This window comes from Cupressus sempervirens, chromosome 6 (assembly GCF_028749045.1).
Source record: "Cupressus sempervirens isolate cs-2001-9-10 chromosome 6, ASM2874904v1, whole genome shotgun sequence".
In the NCBI taxonomy this organism is placed as follows: domain Eukaryota; kingdom Viridiplantae; phylum Streptophyta; class Pinopsida; order Cupressales; family Cupressaceae; genus Cupressus; species Cupressus sempervirens.
The window spans coordinates 351,796,785-351,812,563 of record NC_143123.1 but is presented as its reverse complement, the minus strand read 5'-3'; the positions used below and the strand labels follow the sequence as shown (position 1 = coordinate 351,812,563).

General features: G+C 36.0%; 1 protein-coding gene across 10 annotated transcripts in view; it reads left to right on the top strand.

Moving 5' to 3' along the window:
- The first annotated feature begins 1,168 nt into the window (after positions 1-1,168).
- The window catches only part of LOC149552570 (Pseudouridine synthase family protein), a 249,888-nt gene continuing 235,277 nt past the window's right edge, over positions 1,169-15,779 (top strand). For 7 of the 10 annotated variants that reach the window (XR_016352956.1, XR_016352955.1, XR_016352957.1 and 4 more), the window contains exons 1-4: positions 1,170-1,493; positions 1,574-1,631; positions 14,465-14,492; positions 14,603-14,649. Coding sequence is in view for 6 of the 10 variants with exons in the window: in XM_089788164.1 (XP_089644290.1) it covers positions 1,415-1,493; positions 1,574-1,631; positions 14,465-14,492; positions 14,603-14,649 (212 nt within the window). In the remaining 4 variants the exon portion in view is untranslated. Of the gene's footprint in view, positions 1,494-1,573; positions 1,632-14,464; positions 14,493-14,602; positions 14,650-15,779 lie in introns of all 10 variants that reach the window. The other 3 variants (XM_089788168.1, XM_089788163.1, XM_089788166.1) reach the window with 3 other exon arrangements.

Here is a 15,779-nt window from a genome sequence, read left to right as displayed (position 1 = left end):
TTTTATAATTATAATAATCAATTTTATTTATTATAATAAAAATAACAAAATATAATAGGAAATGATGATTACAACCCCATGTTTCATTATGTTTTTTGAGTACTGTTGAGGCTAATTAATTTGGAAGATATCTCTCTTTTGTTCCCTTGCTTATGTAAGCTTCCCAATGACACGATATTAAGACATGGAGTTAGCATACTTTTCTTATGTGTAACCTCATTTTCTCTCTCAACTTTTCACTTCAAAAGTCTTACAAAACAACTTTGTAAATAATAGTTTAATAATAATAATGGTATGAATAAAATTTATAATATAAATCTCTATACTTTTTTTATTAATACACATAAATTATCACAACTATTTAACTTATGAGTCTCTATAATTTTTTTATTAATACACATAACTTTAAACAACTATTTATATTATATATAACTTAATACAAATGGGATGGGTGACCTCCCGGGAAGTTCCGGTGCTTCACCCCTGTGAGCATCACCTAGATCCAATGAGTGCTAAGTGTTCTATTTATTCTCATGAGAGATGGATTCATGTTGAATCACTACTCATGAAACATGGGTCAATGAGTTTGACTCAAAATCACACAGTTAAATCTTGATATTCACATCACAATTTGACTTGCTGTGGAAATTATCTCCTATTTATCAATTGATGAGCTTAAGGGGCTTTCTAATGAATGGTTCATAAGGCACAACACTTGGTGAAGGTTTTGCAAATGGGGTTGCAAGCTTTGGGTTTAACTATGGAGGAAACTCTATAGTTAAGCGTGCTCAGGCTGGAGTAGTACTGGGATGGGTGACCTCTCGGGAAGTCTCGGTGCTTCACCCCTGTGAGCATCACCTAGATCCAATGAGTGCTAAGTGTTCCATTTATTCTCATGAGTAAATGGGGTTGCAAGCTTTGAGTTTAACTATGGAGGAAACTCTATAGTTAAGCGTGCTCAGGCTGGAGTAGTACTGAGATGGGTGACCTCTCCCGGTGCTTCACCCCTGTGAGCATCACCTAGATCCAATGAGTGCTAAGTGTTCGATTTATTCTCATGAGAGATGGATTCATGTTGAATCACTACTCATGAAACATGGGTCAATGAGTTTGACTCAAAATCACACAGGGAAATCTTGATATTCACATCACAATTAATACAAATCTTTAAACTAAATAATATGCTTTTGTTTTCCCCCCCTCTCGTAAACGGAATATCTCTGAAATTTCCAAATGCTTCTACTACGACTGATCCTACCCAACAAGTAACCTCTCCTCAAGAACAAAAATCAACATCAACAAAATTCTCCGATTTGCACCCCACGAGCCGCTGAAGTCTTGCACTAGTAGAGAATTTCTCTGAATTTTTAAAGTTTATTTACATGTGGGTATTGAGAAGCGGAAATTAAACCCAATGAAAGCTTTTGGTATCCCCTGGCCAGAGTTTAACCAAGGATTATTCTACGCAGACACTGTCAAGCATGCTCCTTCTTGTAAGCTTTTCAAACTTGTAGTACTGGCTATTTTCTTTGTTTGCAAACAAATGCCATACTTATAATTCATTGTCATCCAGTGCCTACTCTCATCGAATTCTATTCGTCGCGGTACAAGAATTCGGCTCCTACAAAAGGGTACATTTTAAACTATTATTTCCCTCTTGTGTGTATGTTCATTCGATAAAACTTCCTGGTGGACCTTCCTGGACTTAAAATGTCTTCTGTTTACCTCATTTCCATCAATTTGTATTGTTTATAGGATTCTGACATCCGTTTGTGCAATGGAAGTTAGTGACATTTTTTTATCTAATTAACACTAAATAACAATCTTTCCTGTACAAAATTTGAACTTTTGATTTCCTTTGTCGTGATTTCTTGGATTATATAGCTCAAGGATAGTATTTGAATGAAATAGTGTATTTAAAAATAAGATTATGGAAAACAATTTGCTGTTTCTCACAATGCAGCTAGTTCCTTTGCCTGATAAAGTTTTGTTACAAATTCTTTCATATGCAATCTTAATCTAGCAGGGCTTGGGGGCACTAGCCATGGTGGGAAATTGTTATTTCCTTCCAATTTACATGGATATGTATTAGATAATATTTTGGGTTCAGGGGCTTCAACAAACTTGGGATAATATGGCCGTGACCTCTCATTTTGTTAGAGTTTGTGCGGAAACATAGGCAGCCATCCGTTCATCACTAACAGTGCGCTGCAAATAAATAGAACCCGTTCTCCGCCCATTTATGCTTGTTTGTAGTGGAAATTGCCCAGACAAATGAGTGAAGTCTCATGGGACGACTTAGTTAATATTAAGGCATTGTTCTTAGTTTTTTGATTTTGATATGGTGAGAGGTTTCAAAAGCTGAAACGCTACTCCAAACTTTCGAAATTTTGTCCACCCTTGAAGGGAAGGCCATATTAAGACTGCGCAAATACATATTATCTTTTATAGAATTACAAGGCACGAAAGTTAAACCAAACACATTGATTTTTCTACCCTTTTATATAGATAGGTTCACCACTTCACCAATTTACTAACTCTTACACTAAATTTCTGAAAATGAAACCAAAATTACAGCTAGCTACAACTACAGTAGTAGCGAGATAATTTTTTTAAAAATAAGGACAAGCAAAGGATTGTAAGGAAGCCCATGCTTGCCAGTCTTGAAATGCATACACCATTTTTTGGATGGACAAATTTGGCTTCAAACCTCTCTTGGCATGGCCTGAAATTACCACAGCCAATACACAAGATGCTACAATCTTCAAAGGAAAGAGTGAACCACAAAAGTCACAAACCCAACCACTTGACTCGTTGTGCAGATTGAAGAAGTGACTTCCATAGCCAAAGGTGTTGAAACTATATTCTATGTTATAAATTTCATATTCATCAAATCCATAAATAAGAGATAACATTTTAGAGATTGGAAAGGTGTAAAAATGGAAGAATGTAAAAGTGAAAGTTGAGATGAATTGCCGTTATTCAAAATTGTGGAGAACGTGATGCTACAAGGAACATAAGGCAGGGGTAAATTTCAACTCAAGAACTCTGATTGGAAAATGATATTAGAAATGAAACTTTTGAAAGTTAAGAGAAAAGACATGAATAGGAAGTCATAAAGCTAGGAGGGAGTTCCATTTCTGATGCCCAAATCCAACAATGCAAAAAAAGAATAACACTTATTTTCAAATTTGAATAGCTGACATGTCCCAGTGGCTGTAAAGTAGTTTGAATCCAACCTGCAAGCAACAACTGTTAATATGATTGAGTTTTGTTTTGAAGTCTGCCATTATCTGTTCTCTGTTTGATTTTGTCTGGGGTGAATAGCTGTTGTCATAGCTAATTTTAAAAAGAAAAACAAAGAGGGAAAGATGAGATTTAAAAACTAAGAGTATGATCACTTAGAATACCAAACTGGGACATGTTAATTTGAGGGAGTTCTGAGGTAGAATTAGACAGCCAAATAGACACCCAACCACTGAGAAGTTGGTGGAAAGCGGGTTGTTGGTAGCTGTTGGATTCCCTGTTGCCATGCAGAGTGTCAGTTTAATCATAGAATGCATAATCGATATAATCCAGACACCAGAGAAATTAAAATCTGGGATGAAAGAATGCTCATTACTCTTAATAGGGAAACAATAAATTTTTTTGTCTGATTGCCAGTAAGGGAAGAGTATGCACATTGGGATTTTACTTCACCCCAAACTGAATTTAGCATGAAGAAGGGTGTAAATAGAAGAAAAACTGCGAAAAATTGGTTTTTTCCACCAAGGGTCGGTCAAAATTACCCAAAACAATCCTCCAGACATTAGTTAAGGGTGAAATCACAAATATTATAGTACTCTTACACAGGCTTAGAGGAGATGAGAATACCATTTGCCTAGATTAGTGGATGTTTTCCTTTGTTCAGATGATTTGTGCTGGATGAGGATACTTCGATTGGGTAGGAATAATTAGGAATTGAATACATCAGCTAATCAATGCATTTTCACTAAATCAATTCTTTTACGTGTCTTCATAGTTGTTGTATGCCCTAGCTTGCACTCAATATTGGCCTGGGTTGGAACATGTGCATGATTTTGAAGATAACAGCTAAACTTATGATTTTAACCCAGCTTGCAATTGCATAATAGTTATGCTAATTTCCGTAGTGTGAATAACATTTTTACTATGAAATTGGTCTGTGAATTGCAGGGAGGCTTGGAAAGGAAGATTTCCCCTGAAGCCATCACATTGTTTTAGATTTATGACAACTATTTCATTCAGTTTCCCACTTTCACGTATATTAGGATTGGTGCTTCTGATGATTTCCCATGGAAACTACCCCTTTACGCAGATAATAAGATTATCACGGTTTAGCTGTTTAGACAGATTTGTGAAGTGAATAAAAGGTGTGTAGAAAGGCACAAGGCAGGTATCAACTTCCCCATCCAATTAAGGGTATGCACATGTCAATCTTCTTCCAATGTCATCAATAATACCAGAGCAGCAAGCAAATACACAATTTTAACATGCAATGTTATAAGGGGGTAGTTCAACCAAACAATTTTGTGAAGGATAACTTGCAGCTAGGATCATCACACCACCATAATCCTACATTGGAGGATTTTTGTGTGAATTGTGCGGATGAATATGAGGTGCAAAGGAGGTCTTTGTCTAGATTGAGCATTAAGCAAAGCCAAGGGTATCACTTTCAATTCAATATTCATGGAATTACCGATGACACATCAAATATGGTAGACCCACGTTATTATGCAAAGGTGCAAGATACCCGCTAAAGCCCAGAAAACTGGGAAACCATAGAATTTGATGATCTGGATATACAAACAGCACCTATCCTAAAAAGGACTTAAACATGGTTGATGAAGAAAAGATGGGAAGGGAAAGATAACATCGAGCATCCTTGTTGCTCCCAGTCAAGACCCAACTCCCCTATCAACTCAAAATATCTCAATTTCAAGCATACTAGCAATGGATTGATTAGGTGCAAATAGGGGAGGTGACAAGCAACTGCCAGAGAAGGGTATGGGAATTACCCCTACATGTGGAGCAGGTCCCTTACTTGATTTTGATCTCATTGTGGATGATGTAGCCATTGACCAAGAAGATCAGGGAGGCCAGGAGAAGAAAGCAAAAGCATCCTAGAAGGATGAATAAAAGGGGAAGGAACCAACTCAAGATCCTCAACAACCTGCTCCAAGTTAGGTACGGTAATGAAATTGCTCCCCTTTTCCACACATGATCTATGTAACACCATTCCACTAGTGAAAAGGACATTGTTTTTACCATGTGATGCCCTAAAGGCTGCTTCCCAAGTGCTATCAACCCCCTCATGGTTACAAGCTAGCTTCGATAAGAAGAGAAAGAGAGAAGCATGAAATGCCCTCCCAAGGAAGCGATTTCTCAAGTCCTTCAAGCTTCCCTTGCCCCTAAGGCAAAGAAATTGAAGACTACTTCTCACCTTGTAGAAGATGATCAAATTGGTCATGTGTTTTTAGAGATTGCCGCCCTACTGTCTAGAAAGATCCCAACACAACCACCCCTGCTGATTTTAATGTTACTAGAATTGATATTGGTAATCCAAACTTTGATCAACACATGGCTAGCTGACATTTCTCAAATGTCAAGGCACAGAAAAGAATTGAGAAACCAAAATGGACAAATAGCAATTGAAAGTAATGGCGGAATTACTCTCAGAAAGGTTAAGGTCATTGTTGACACCTTTGTCTACCCAATTGGCAAGCTCCTATGATACCATTTTGGAGCCCACTTTAGACAATAACAAAGAGCTATTTTCTCAGCTACAGATAGATAGTCAATTCAAGAAGGTATCGAGGGAGTAGGTTGCAAACTTGAAAATTAGAGGCTTACCTTTCATCGACAGATTGAGTGACTCTTATGATGCTCTAGTGCTAGTCAAGTTCGCTTTAGTCTCAAAAATCAAAGTGGCTAAGATAGAGGGAATGACATAAACAAAACATGAAGCAAATAATGGAGGTACACAAATGTTTCATATATTATTGCCAGTGTGTTTGGTGACATGAGCTTACTATTTTCCGAGGTGTGAAACATTTATATAATGATTTTGATAGATCAATCTAATTTAGACCTAAGGTACATCTGACCTGTATCATTCCCTATTTATGTCAAGTGACTCTGTCATGCTCAACGAATTCATAATTGTATTTTTCTAAAGGGTAAATGTGATAGTAATTGCTCAATATATATTTTAATATTTGTTATTTATTTATTTATTACTTATTTATTCTATATTTCAATTCTATCGTGATTTAATATTAAATTTCATAGTAGAGGGGGATATTACACACTATTAAACATTCTCTTCACATGATCACATGATACATAATTGTCTTCATTGTCCTGAATTCATACTTGCCATATATTTTTCTAAAGGTTCAGTACACAAAGTTACTCCTCTAAGGAAAGCATACTTTTGGATCATAGTATTTAAGCAACCACAAACACCTCCGGATCACAATGTTTGACATCACTAACAACAACCAAACATATATCTCCAAAAATGCATAGCATTAGACTTGAATTGAGATTTCACGTGAATCAATAAGCAATTTAACAAAATTCAAATGCTTTCATTGTCAACATATGGCATCCATATAACAAAAATGTCGAAAAACTCCAAGTTTCAACCATGAAGTGACATATATTTTAAATACTTAACTGCTAAACAGTAAACAAAGGAGGCCAACTCCAAAATCAACCATCCAGAATAATTATAATGTCAAAATATAAGTAAATAGATGGCTATTCATAAATAGTAGATGGTAGGTCTAGGAATCAAAATCAAAATCAGAACTAGAATCCGAGTCATTGTCAGGATGAAGGTCTTTCTCAACCAATGGATCTACAACCAATCTTGGAGGCGTGTCTTTTTAAAGTATCTTTAGGATTGACATCTCAAAATAAGCCTGAACATCTAAAGATACTTAGTAGTGTGTCGATCTTGTAGCCGTAATACACTATGAACGGCCATTAACCTCTTTGATTCTCTAGAGGTAAGGTTGTTCCTCTTGACTAATTGGATGAAGCTATATGTGGACTGATTCTTTTCTACAAAAAAGGAACTGGCGACCTGTGAAAGAAGATGAAAGACAAGTACTCTTAGCTCTGGTGCATCCCTACCATGCCACATCCACCATCCAGTAAGGTCATTTTGAGCTAATATAGCTCTATTTGTCCTTGCCTTTGGCATGCCAAAGGTTGGACCAAAAAGATTGGTAAATGCAAAGCCATTGAGCGCAATGTACAGTAGCATCATCTCATTGTACATTTTTGAAAGGGCCTTAAAGAAGTCATCCTTCACTTGAGTTGAGCACAAAATAACTCTTATTAAGTAATGAAGAGATAAGAGATCTACCTTGCTATTCGAAATTTAAATTGAAAGCTTGAGAATCACCTTTTTATCACTAGATGAAGACACTCTTCGAAGTCTCAATGCATACAATTTGGGATTGAGAGCATAGGCTTCCATATGAAGCAGGGTGTTCATTATGTTCCACTCATTAAATTCCAAAGTAGGGTGCTTGCTATGAATAGCTTCCTTGATCTGCCCAAGCATGCTGACAAAGATCTCATAAGTCTCTGCAAGGTTTGTAGTGTTAGTATCGACATATCTAATCACTTGCACAATAGGCTCAATGAAGGAACAAATGTATTTGCAAGTGCAAACAAGTTACAAGTTAGAAACTTCTTAATTCTTAAATAATAAAATCAGACATAATTTAATAAAATCAACAATACTAATTTTTTTACCTCATTGTGGGCCACCCATTATTATGAGGATTCTTTGGATCACATTTCTACCCTCTGTGGTGTTTCTACCTCACTTTGCGTTAACCACCATGGATTGACCCTTTTGGACTTCAAACATCCTCTCCAACAAAGTAAAGTATTTGGCATATCTAGTCTCCATGGGCTTGAGAAATTGCGCCTTCGAAAATGTCCTAAACAATGCAAGAGAAGTGTGATGGTTGCAAATAAACAATTGTACATCTCTAGCCTTTGACACCATTGACTTCACCTAATTGATTTTCCCAATTTTCTTAGAGGTATTGTTCAATACATGCACTCGACACGAGGTCCAAAAAATATGCTTATAAGCACCCTCCACCATCAATCCAACTAACTTACACACCTATGTTGAATCAATCACTTCTTGCATAAAATTAGAGGGTCCAACCTCTTCTATAGCATCTCTCAAAATATGAAATTGGAAGATTGCATCCTTCCTTTCCCTTGAACAATCTATGGCTCTTAGAAAATAAGAGCTGCTTGTGCTAGTGAAGATTGATTAGTGGCCAATGTTTAATATTGGTCCACCCATCCATGATGATGGAGCATCCGTCCCTTAACCATATACGTCTCATATCCTCCATCAAAATACCCACTTTGGAGTACTCTAAGAAGGGTTATGCATAGTTTCATTTTTGTAGGTGGAATAAACAAGGGACCGATAACATACATATCTTTGCACATATGTTTAAAAAACGACGAATGTGAGAAATAGAATGGTATAGCATGAGCATAAAGAAACTTAGCAATGGATGATTCAACCACCTCTTATACTTACATATTAAAATCAACAACATTAGTTTCTCTCTTAGTTTTCTTTGCCTTTCTTTTACTAGAAGTGGAACTGACACTTTCTTCCCTATGAGAAGCATCATCCACGGATCTTATAGTCCTTGACATACTAGCTTGCACATTCTTAATTGAAGTCCCTGCTTTGAATACATCCCCCTCAATATGCAATTTAGCATCATCCGTGGATTTTGTAGTCCTTGACATACTAGCTTGCACATTCTTAATTGAAGTCCTTGCTTTGAAAACATCCCCCTCAATATGCAATTTAGTTGCCTCAAGTTTTTGAACTTGTATTATTTTCTTGCAACCTTTCACCCCTTGACCACCCATCTACAAGTTGATGGCAATAGGCTCTAGTATAGCTACCCCTATGTTGTTTGTGGCATAAATACACTCCCATACACTACTACCCTTGGAATGTTTTGTCTTATCTTTATCAATTCTTGTCGCAAATTGTAGGAGAGGTTTCTAGAGAATGTCTTTATGCAAATGATGAAGATTTGAATGCACCTTTTGTAATGTCTTTGAGGGCTTTGGAAGTGCACTTAAATGTCTTAGAGGTTGCTTCCTTTTCATGTACACTTTTCTAGAATAGAATTAAATAACAAATAATATAAATAATATAATGAATGAAAAAATACTAATAAATACTAATATAATTTATTATTAAACTATATTATTAAAATAATAGTGAAGGAATATAGTATATAAATTGATAGAGTAGGAAATGATATCAAATATTAATAAATAAACATAATAGTATTATAATATAAACTATTATATCAAATTAATATAGTATATATAATATAATTAATAAAATAAATAATAATAGTATTAGAACATAAAATAAACAAATAAATATTACATAAGTTTAATAATAATAAATGAACATATTCCAGATTAGAAACAAAATAAGGAAGAAGATATGGAATTTCCTCGATATCCAATCGGAGCAAAAGGGGAGGGAAGAAGGGAGGGCATAGTCTTAATAGGAGAGCAGAGCCTTCTTGCATAGGTCATTAAAGTCTAGGGAGAAGATCATCAATCAAGAAACCACAACACACGCTCTTCCCTCTTGACAAGAGTACGGAAGAGTGCGTTCGCTCTGGGCGTGTATCCTTCTCTTCTCGATTACAAAAGCTGCAAGTCCAATTCTTTAGCACGAGTCAATATGGTGGACATGCATAAGTTTGGGAAGCTAGTGATGGTTGTCCTTTCTCATTTGTTGAAGTACAATTTCTTGGGCCTTGGCAATATATCATACGAAGACATTCATCATTGCACAATGGTCTCTATACTGAATGCAACACCTGCATTGTATGCGTGGGTTCATCTGACTGAATGTTGTGATGCACATTGAGATCATGTTAGTTGGGAAAATTAGAGATTGGAGGAAGCAATTTCACTCATCAAGCATCAAATAAGAATTGTCAGGCATCATATAGAGCTTAGCTATTGTAGCAAATGAGGGCTGCATTCATCGGTTAATCAACAAGTGCCTCAGTACATATGTGGTTCATAAACATGAGACTCTTCATAGTTAGAACATCAACCCATTTGAGCTTTCATTCAATCCATCATACTGGAAATGTTTCTAAAGGACCAAATAACAGAGTCATATGTGGCATATTATTAAGAGATTAATAACTGCGGAGAAGTGCGATTAGCACTGAGGAAGAGAGGTGATCTCCAAAATAGACACGCCTTTTGTTATTTAGAGTTGAAATCCTTCATTGGAAGGGGATATTTATAAAAATAAATCAAATCAATTCTTTCAAGGAATTAGGAATATCAATCAACAATCAGATAAGAAAAATATAAGGTTCACTTCGAGCTGATGAGAAACAAATAGTGATTAGAACAAATAACCTCAGCCAGAGAATTTAATTCCTCTTAATTTTTTGAGTTCAATAACAATAAACCAAGTCCCTTTATAGTTGAATATAAAGCGAGTTGTTTTCAAGAAGATAAAGATGAAAGGCAATTGGAAAGAACCATATTAGCAAACAATACCACAAATTACAACAGAGAACAGATCTGGGAGTGATCATCACCGTTTGGAGATCAAAGGAGATAGAAATCTACAATACTGGAGTATACTAGTGGATAAGGAGCAAGTATTACAAAATTCATGTCTTTAAACAAATGCAATCTTCCCACACAACCTTCTCTCCAACGAACCAGCAACAATAAAGGAATGCTATTCAAATTTTGAGAGCAAAGGCAAAGTAAAAGGTGATCCCGAAAAGGGACAGTAAATGTCCCTACTACATATGCATTGCTTGAAGACCCACCAACGGTTGCCATTCTACTAGGTCTATTTCTATGAGATGTTTCTTCCGTTTGAACTTCCATACTATCACCACTCCCTCACTCCCACTGTTATTTATGTTTTTATTCTTTTTAAAATGTCAAATAAAGCTGCAAACTTAAAAATAAAAACAGTAAACTTACAATGCCCTCCCTATGTGTTGCAAAACTTGAAAAAGTCTGGAAAAAATCTAAAAGAAATAGCTACAAATGAATACAAAATGAAAAACATACCTCTAATGAAGAAGATGTGATGCAAAAACCTCCTCTTGCAACTTTTCTTCACTCCATCACAAGCTCCTCCTCCTTCACAAGCTACTCTTCTTCTTATTAGGAAATGTATAAAATGAACTCTTTTTAATGTGTTTGGGTTGTTTTATCTTCTAAGATAGGGCTTTGTATATTTAAGCATCATCTATTATGCATGTGGGCCTGGCCAAGCCAAGCAAGTATTTTAAAAAATGTGCTTTTATATGTTTATGTGGCACATTACTTGCTGGGCAGTCGGGCATGGGAATTTGTCCTAGGGAAAGTCGAGGAATGGCTAGGCCATCCCTGTTACAGATTCTTGTATTTGAGTCCCCATCAATTTGTTTTTTCCGTTTGGGGAGCATTTCTGTTTATTTGTAGAACGGGAATGACATGGGGGACGGATAAATGAAGTCCTCTCATCCCTATACTGTACCAGGGATAGGAGCAGGCCAAAAAGGCCAGGGGGCCCATCCCCCTTGTTGTTCCTATCTCTGCAGATATTGTTACCATGCTGCCTGGTTTTGATAGTTTCTCTATGATATCTTTGCTTTTCACAAAGTTATCTCTTGCCAACGCTTTTGCTCATGAATGCAGATTTCATGTTCTGTTATCATCGTGTTCCACTAATGCTTATTTTCCCTCGCTACCACACTACCATGATTAATAACATGGTGTAATGTTCCTCACTGGGACTTGACTTAATTTACCCTAGATTTCCCAACTAGTACGCTTGGGAATGGCGAAATTGTAACATTACTCTCAAGGAAGCTGCCAATTCCCATTGATTAACATACCTTACTATGCATATAAATCATATTAAATTAAGAAACAGTTAATAATTTAGAGTACATTTGAGTCTTTGACAGTTAACATACTTAAGCCCCAATTCCTTACTTCTCTCTTAATTATCAACCCTAATAAAAATGGTGGAATTACTGTGCTAGGGTGTGTGAAATAGTCTACAACCAGGCTCTTACCCATCTTAGGATCTACTCATCATGTGATGGAAATTTATTCGCCTCTCCCTACACAACTGCCTATCCTCTTGACAGCCTTAGCAAGTAATTATGAAATTGGCTAAGTACATAAATAGTTCTGATTTCATTTAGATTTAGATTTCTGTGAATCAATAGCATAATCCGCTGTCACACAATGCTTGCGAGAAATGTAAAGATTCCTTTCCTTTACTTTTGAAGAGTAATATATTTTATAATCCTTATTCCTCGATGCCTCTGAATGCATGTGTACTCCTATATATATTTTGGCACAATGAAGTGGTTTCCTTCTAAGAGGCACGTCTTATAACTTATCTTAATTAAATTGCATCACTTATCTCTGTATTCATAATCTAGTTTGATTATCATAGGCACTGTGTCTCCTAAGATTAGTCAATGTCAGCATAAGTGATATATATTCTCATTGATTATACTGTTAACTCTTCAATCATTGTCAATTCGCCACATCATTACTTACAGTTGTTGCTCATTAGATAGCTAACTATCTGATTAGTATAACTGGTGGACTTATTATTGACCGTAGCGTTTCATACTTGATGATTATTGTTTAATTTCGTACACCTTAACTGTAAGGAAATCTCTGTTGGTATCAAATCTTAGAAATATTATCGCATTCGGTCATGTTCCTCAATTTTCATAGGTGAATCCACTTGTTTCCCCAATACTTGGTCTTCCACATTGGCCTTCTATCGTGTTACACACTTGTTATTTTTCTGGATCACACTCATCGTCTGCCAACCTTAATTCATTTCCAGGATAAAGTGAGTAGGAAAGTGGTCTCAAATACATCCGTTTGCTTTTCAGATCCCACTTATGCTTTGCCAACCGTGATTCCAATTTTCAGTTTAGAGTGAGTAGGAAAGCAGCCTCAGTACATCAATTTTTTTAATTCTGACGAATTTTACATTTGGTGAAAGTCTGTTAAGGTTAACATGAAATTCTTTTGTGCTATCTTTGCCATGATCCCAACATACATTTGTGTCATCTTTGAATCTCTTCCGTCTACCTAGTTTAAATGGATAAGTTTTCAAGAACTCTCATTTGAAAGTTCCCTAAACAAATAGTTGACACAATTGGAGATAAGAGGGAACTCTATGCTCTCAATTTGCTCATATATTTTACCTTCAATTCTACATGAAAATGCAAATAACTTAACTAATTTTGTAGTTTCCTTTGTAGAAATATGAAGAAGGATTTCTGCCACTTCATGAAGAGTGGCACGAGGAAACTATAATAATAATAATAATAATTTTTTTGCTCTGTGGGGACCTTAAGATTGTAGGTATTTCATGACATAACAATTTAACACTTTATGCATCCTAGATAATGGAAAACAATAACACAGTAGAGACTAGGACCACATGCTAAAAATAATAATCTTTTTGCAATGTCCCTAATTTGAGCATAATAAATTTGTGGGCTTTTAACTCAGTTCTGGAGGCTTTTAACTCAGTTCTGGAGTCTCGTAAGCTAATTGGTAAGAGAAAGGGGACTCTGCAGTTCTTGGAGGACATAGGTTGGCATTTCAGGATTTCTATTTATTCATATTTTCTCTCCAAAATACTACAAAAGAAGGTTGAGGGTTCCTTTGTGCATATGGTGATGAATCACATTATTATGCCATCGAAAGGAGCTTGGATTCTTACACAATCTTCCAAGGATGAAAACCTTCTGAAGATTTATGATATTTTTAGTAGAGGAAGTATTTAAGCCCTACAAACTATTCCTAGCAGCTCACCCCTTGCAAATTTGAGGATTGACTATGGTAATCTGTTACCAATCCAGAATGGATTTTTCACTTTAATATGTCAAGGAATTTACTGATTTTAAAGTCTGAAAATTTTGGATAAAATTAATCTGGGGATTAACTAGAAATTCAGTTGCAAACCTTCTACTTAAAGCCTATATCAATGGAAAATAGCAGATCCTGAAGTTATTGAAATATGTAAATCATTGCAGCAGGACCATTAGTCTAGGACATGGTCTGTTTTTGAAAATTTTCTTTGCTTCAAAGGTTAACATTCTCCAACATTTTTGAAAGCTTTTTCAGTACAAATTTGGTTTCACATATTGATGGGTAAAATAAATGAGATTTGATTTCTTTTTACTCTGTTAATTTTGTAATGTGCATTGCTTCTCCTTTTCTTAAATTAGTAGCAAGATATGAATTCCGATCAGTCTTGGTTAATTATTCTTTGTAAGGAGATGCTTTAGACTGTAATGAGTAGTTAGTATTTGAGTAAAACATGCTAACATTGGAGCAGTTGGCTGCAGCGTATTCACAATGGCCAGGTGAGTTTCTGAAGAGTAATATTTCAGATTGTATCCATGGTCTTTTCTAGAAAAAAGAATGAATGAACAACATAAACGAACGGCCTCATTAGCTCAGTCCTTTGGCACAGATCACCATTGATGGGAGTGTTGTTACTGACCCAGACACAGTACTCAGGTTAGTGTTGAAGCTTTTCTAAAATCTCAACTGCATTTGGCTGTGTTTGAAACATTTGGTTGCAGATTTGAGCTGCAAGAAAGGAGGGTACTGTAACGCCCCGCCAAGGGATCCAAATGAAAAACCTAAAGTTTGACTAAGTTTGATAGCATTTTAAAAAAAAGAAAAAAAAAGAAAGTATAACATACACATCAAACACAAAGTAGCGGAAGCAATAACATACATAACAGGTTGCATTCCTTAAAGATCCCATGACGTTGAATCACATGTAAAATCTAATCTAAAACCAAGTCCATCATTTAATACATCCATATGAAAGAATAATGAAAAGTCCAATGTTCGTAAAATATACAATTGTTCCGAATGCCTCTTGGCAAATTAATTCGAAATGCTCATTCATCCACTGTACATGTCACAGGGTATGAAAGGCTTAAAAGAATATATAGAAACAAGATAAATATACATCATCCTCTTCGGATCCATGATACACGTGCATTAAATAAATGAAACCATTCATCATACATAATAAATCCATACATCAAGAAATATACATACATCATAAAATGATACTACATCCAACATATAATATAACCATCTATCATAATGATCCATGAACAGAATGAAGGTATAAGCTAACAGTAAAACCCCAACCACGGTGTCTCGGACGGATCTCAATGGTAAGAGTAAAAAGCACTACCACCCGACCACGTGGAACCTAAATGGTCCACTCCCACTGCGCTGAGGAGATAGTCTCAAGTCCCAATGGAATAACAAAACATGTAACATCAATACTCTCTAAGTCTAGGAAATCCTATAAGTATACTAACTCAAAGGTTCCTAAAAATAGATTGACATCTAAACCCAGAGGCACACAAAGACACGTAGGAAATCTACCATGCAAGCAGGAAAGTGTCATCACAAAAGTCACGTCGGAAGTTACTCGAGTAATCCCTTAGGAATCTCGGGTCCCCTGTGATCCTGCGGCCACTAGTATCCTCTCGTGTTGACGAGGCATACTACGGAAAGCAAGGTCGCAACCAAGCGTTCTCTCTAGTCCATCCTAGTCTGTACTAGCACTCAAGGCATGGGGGAGAACATACAAATTATCTTATTAGATTCATTTAAGTCAG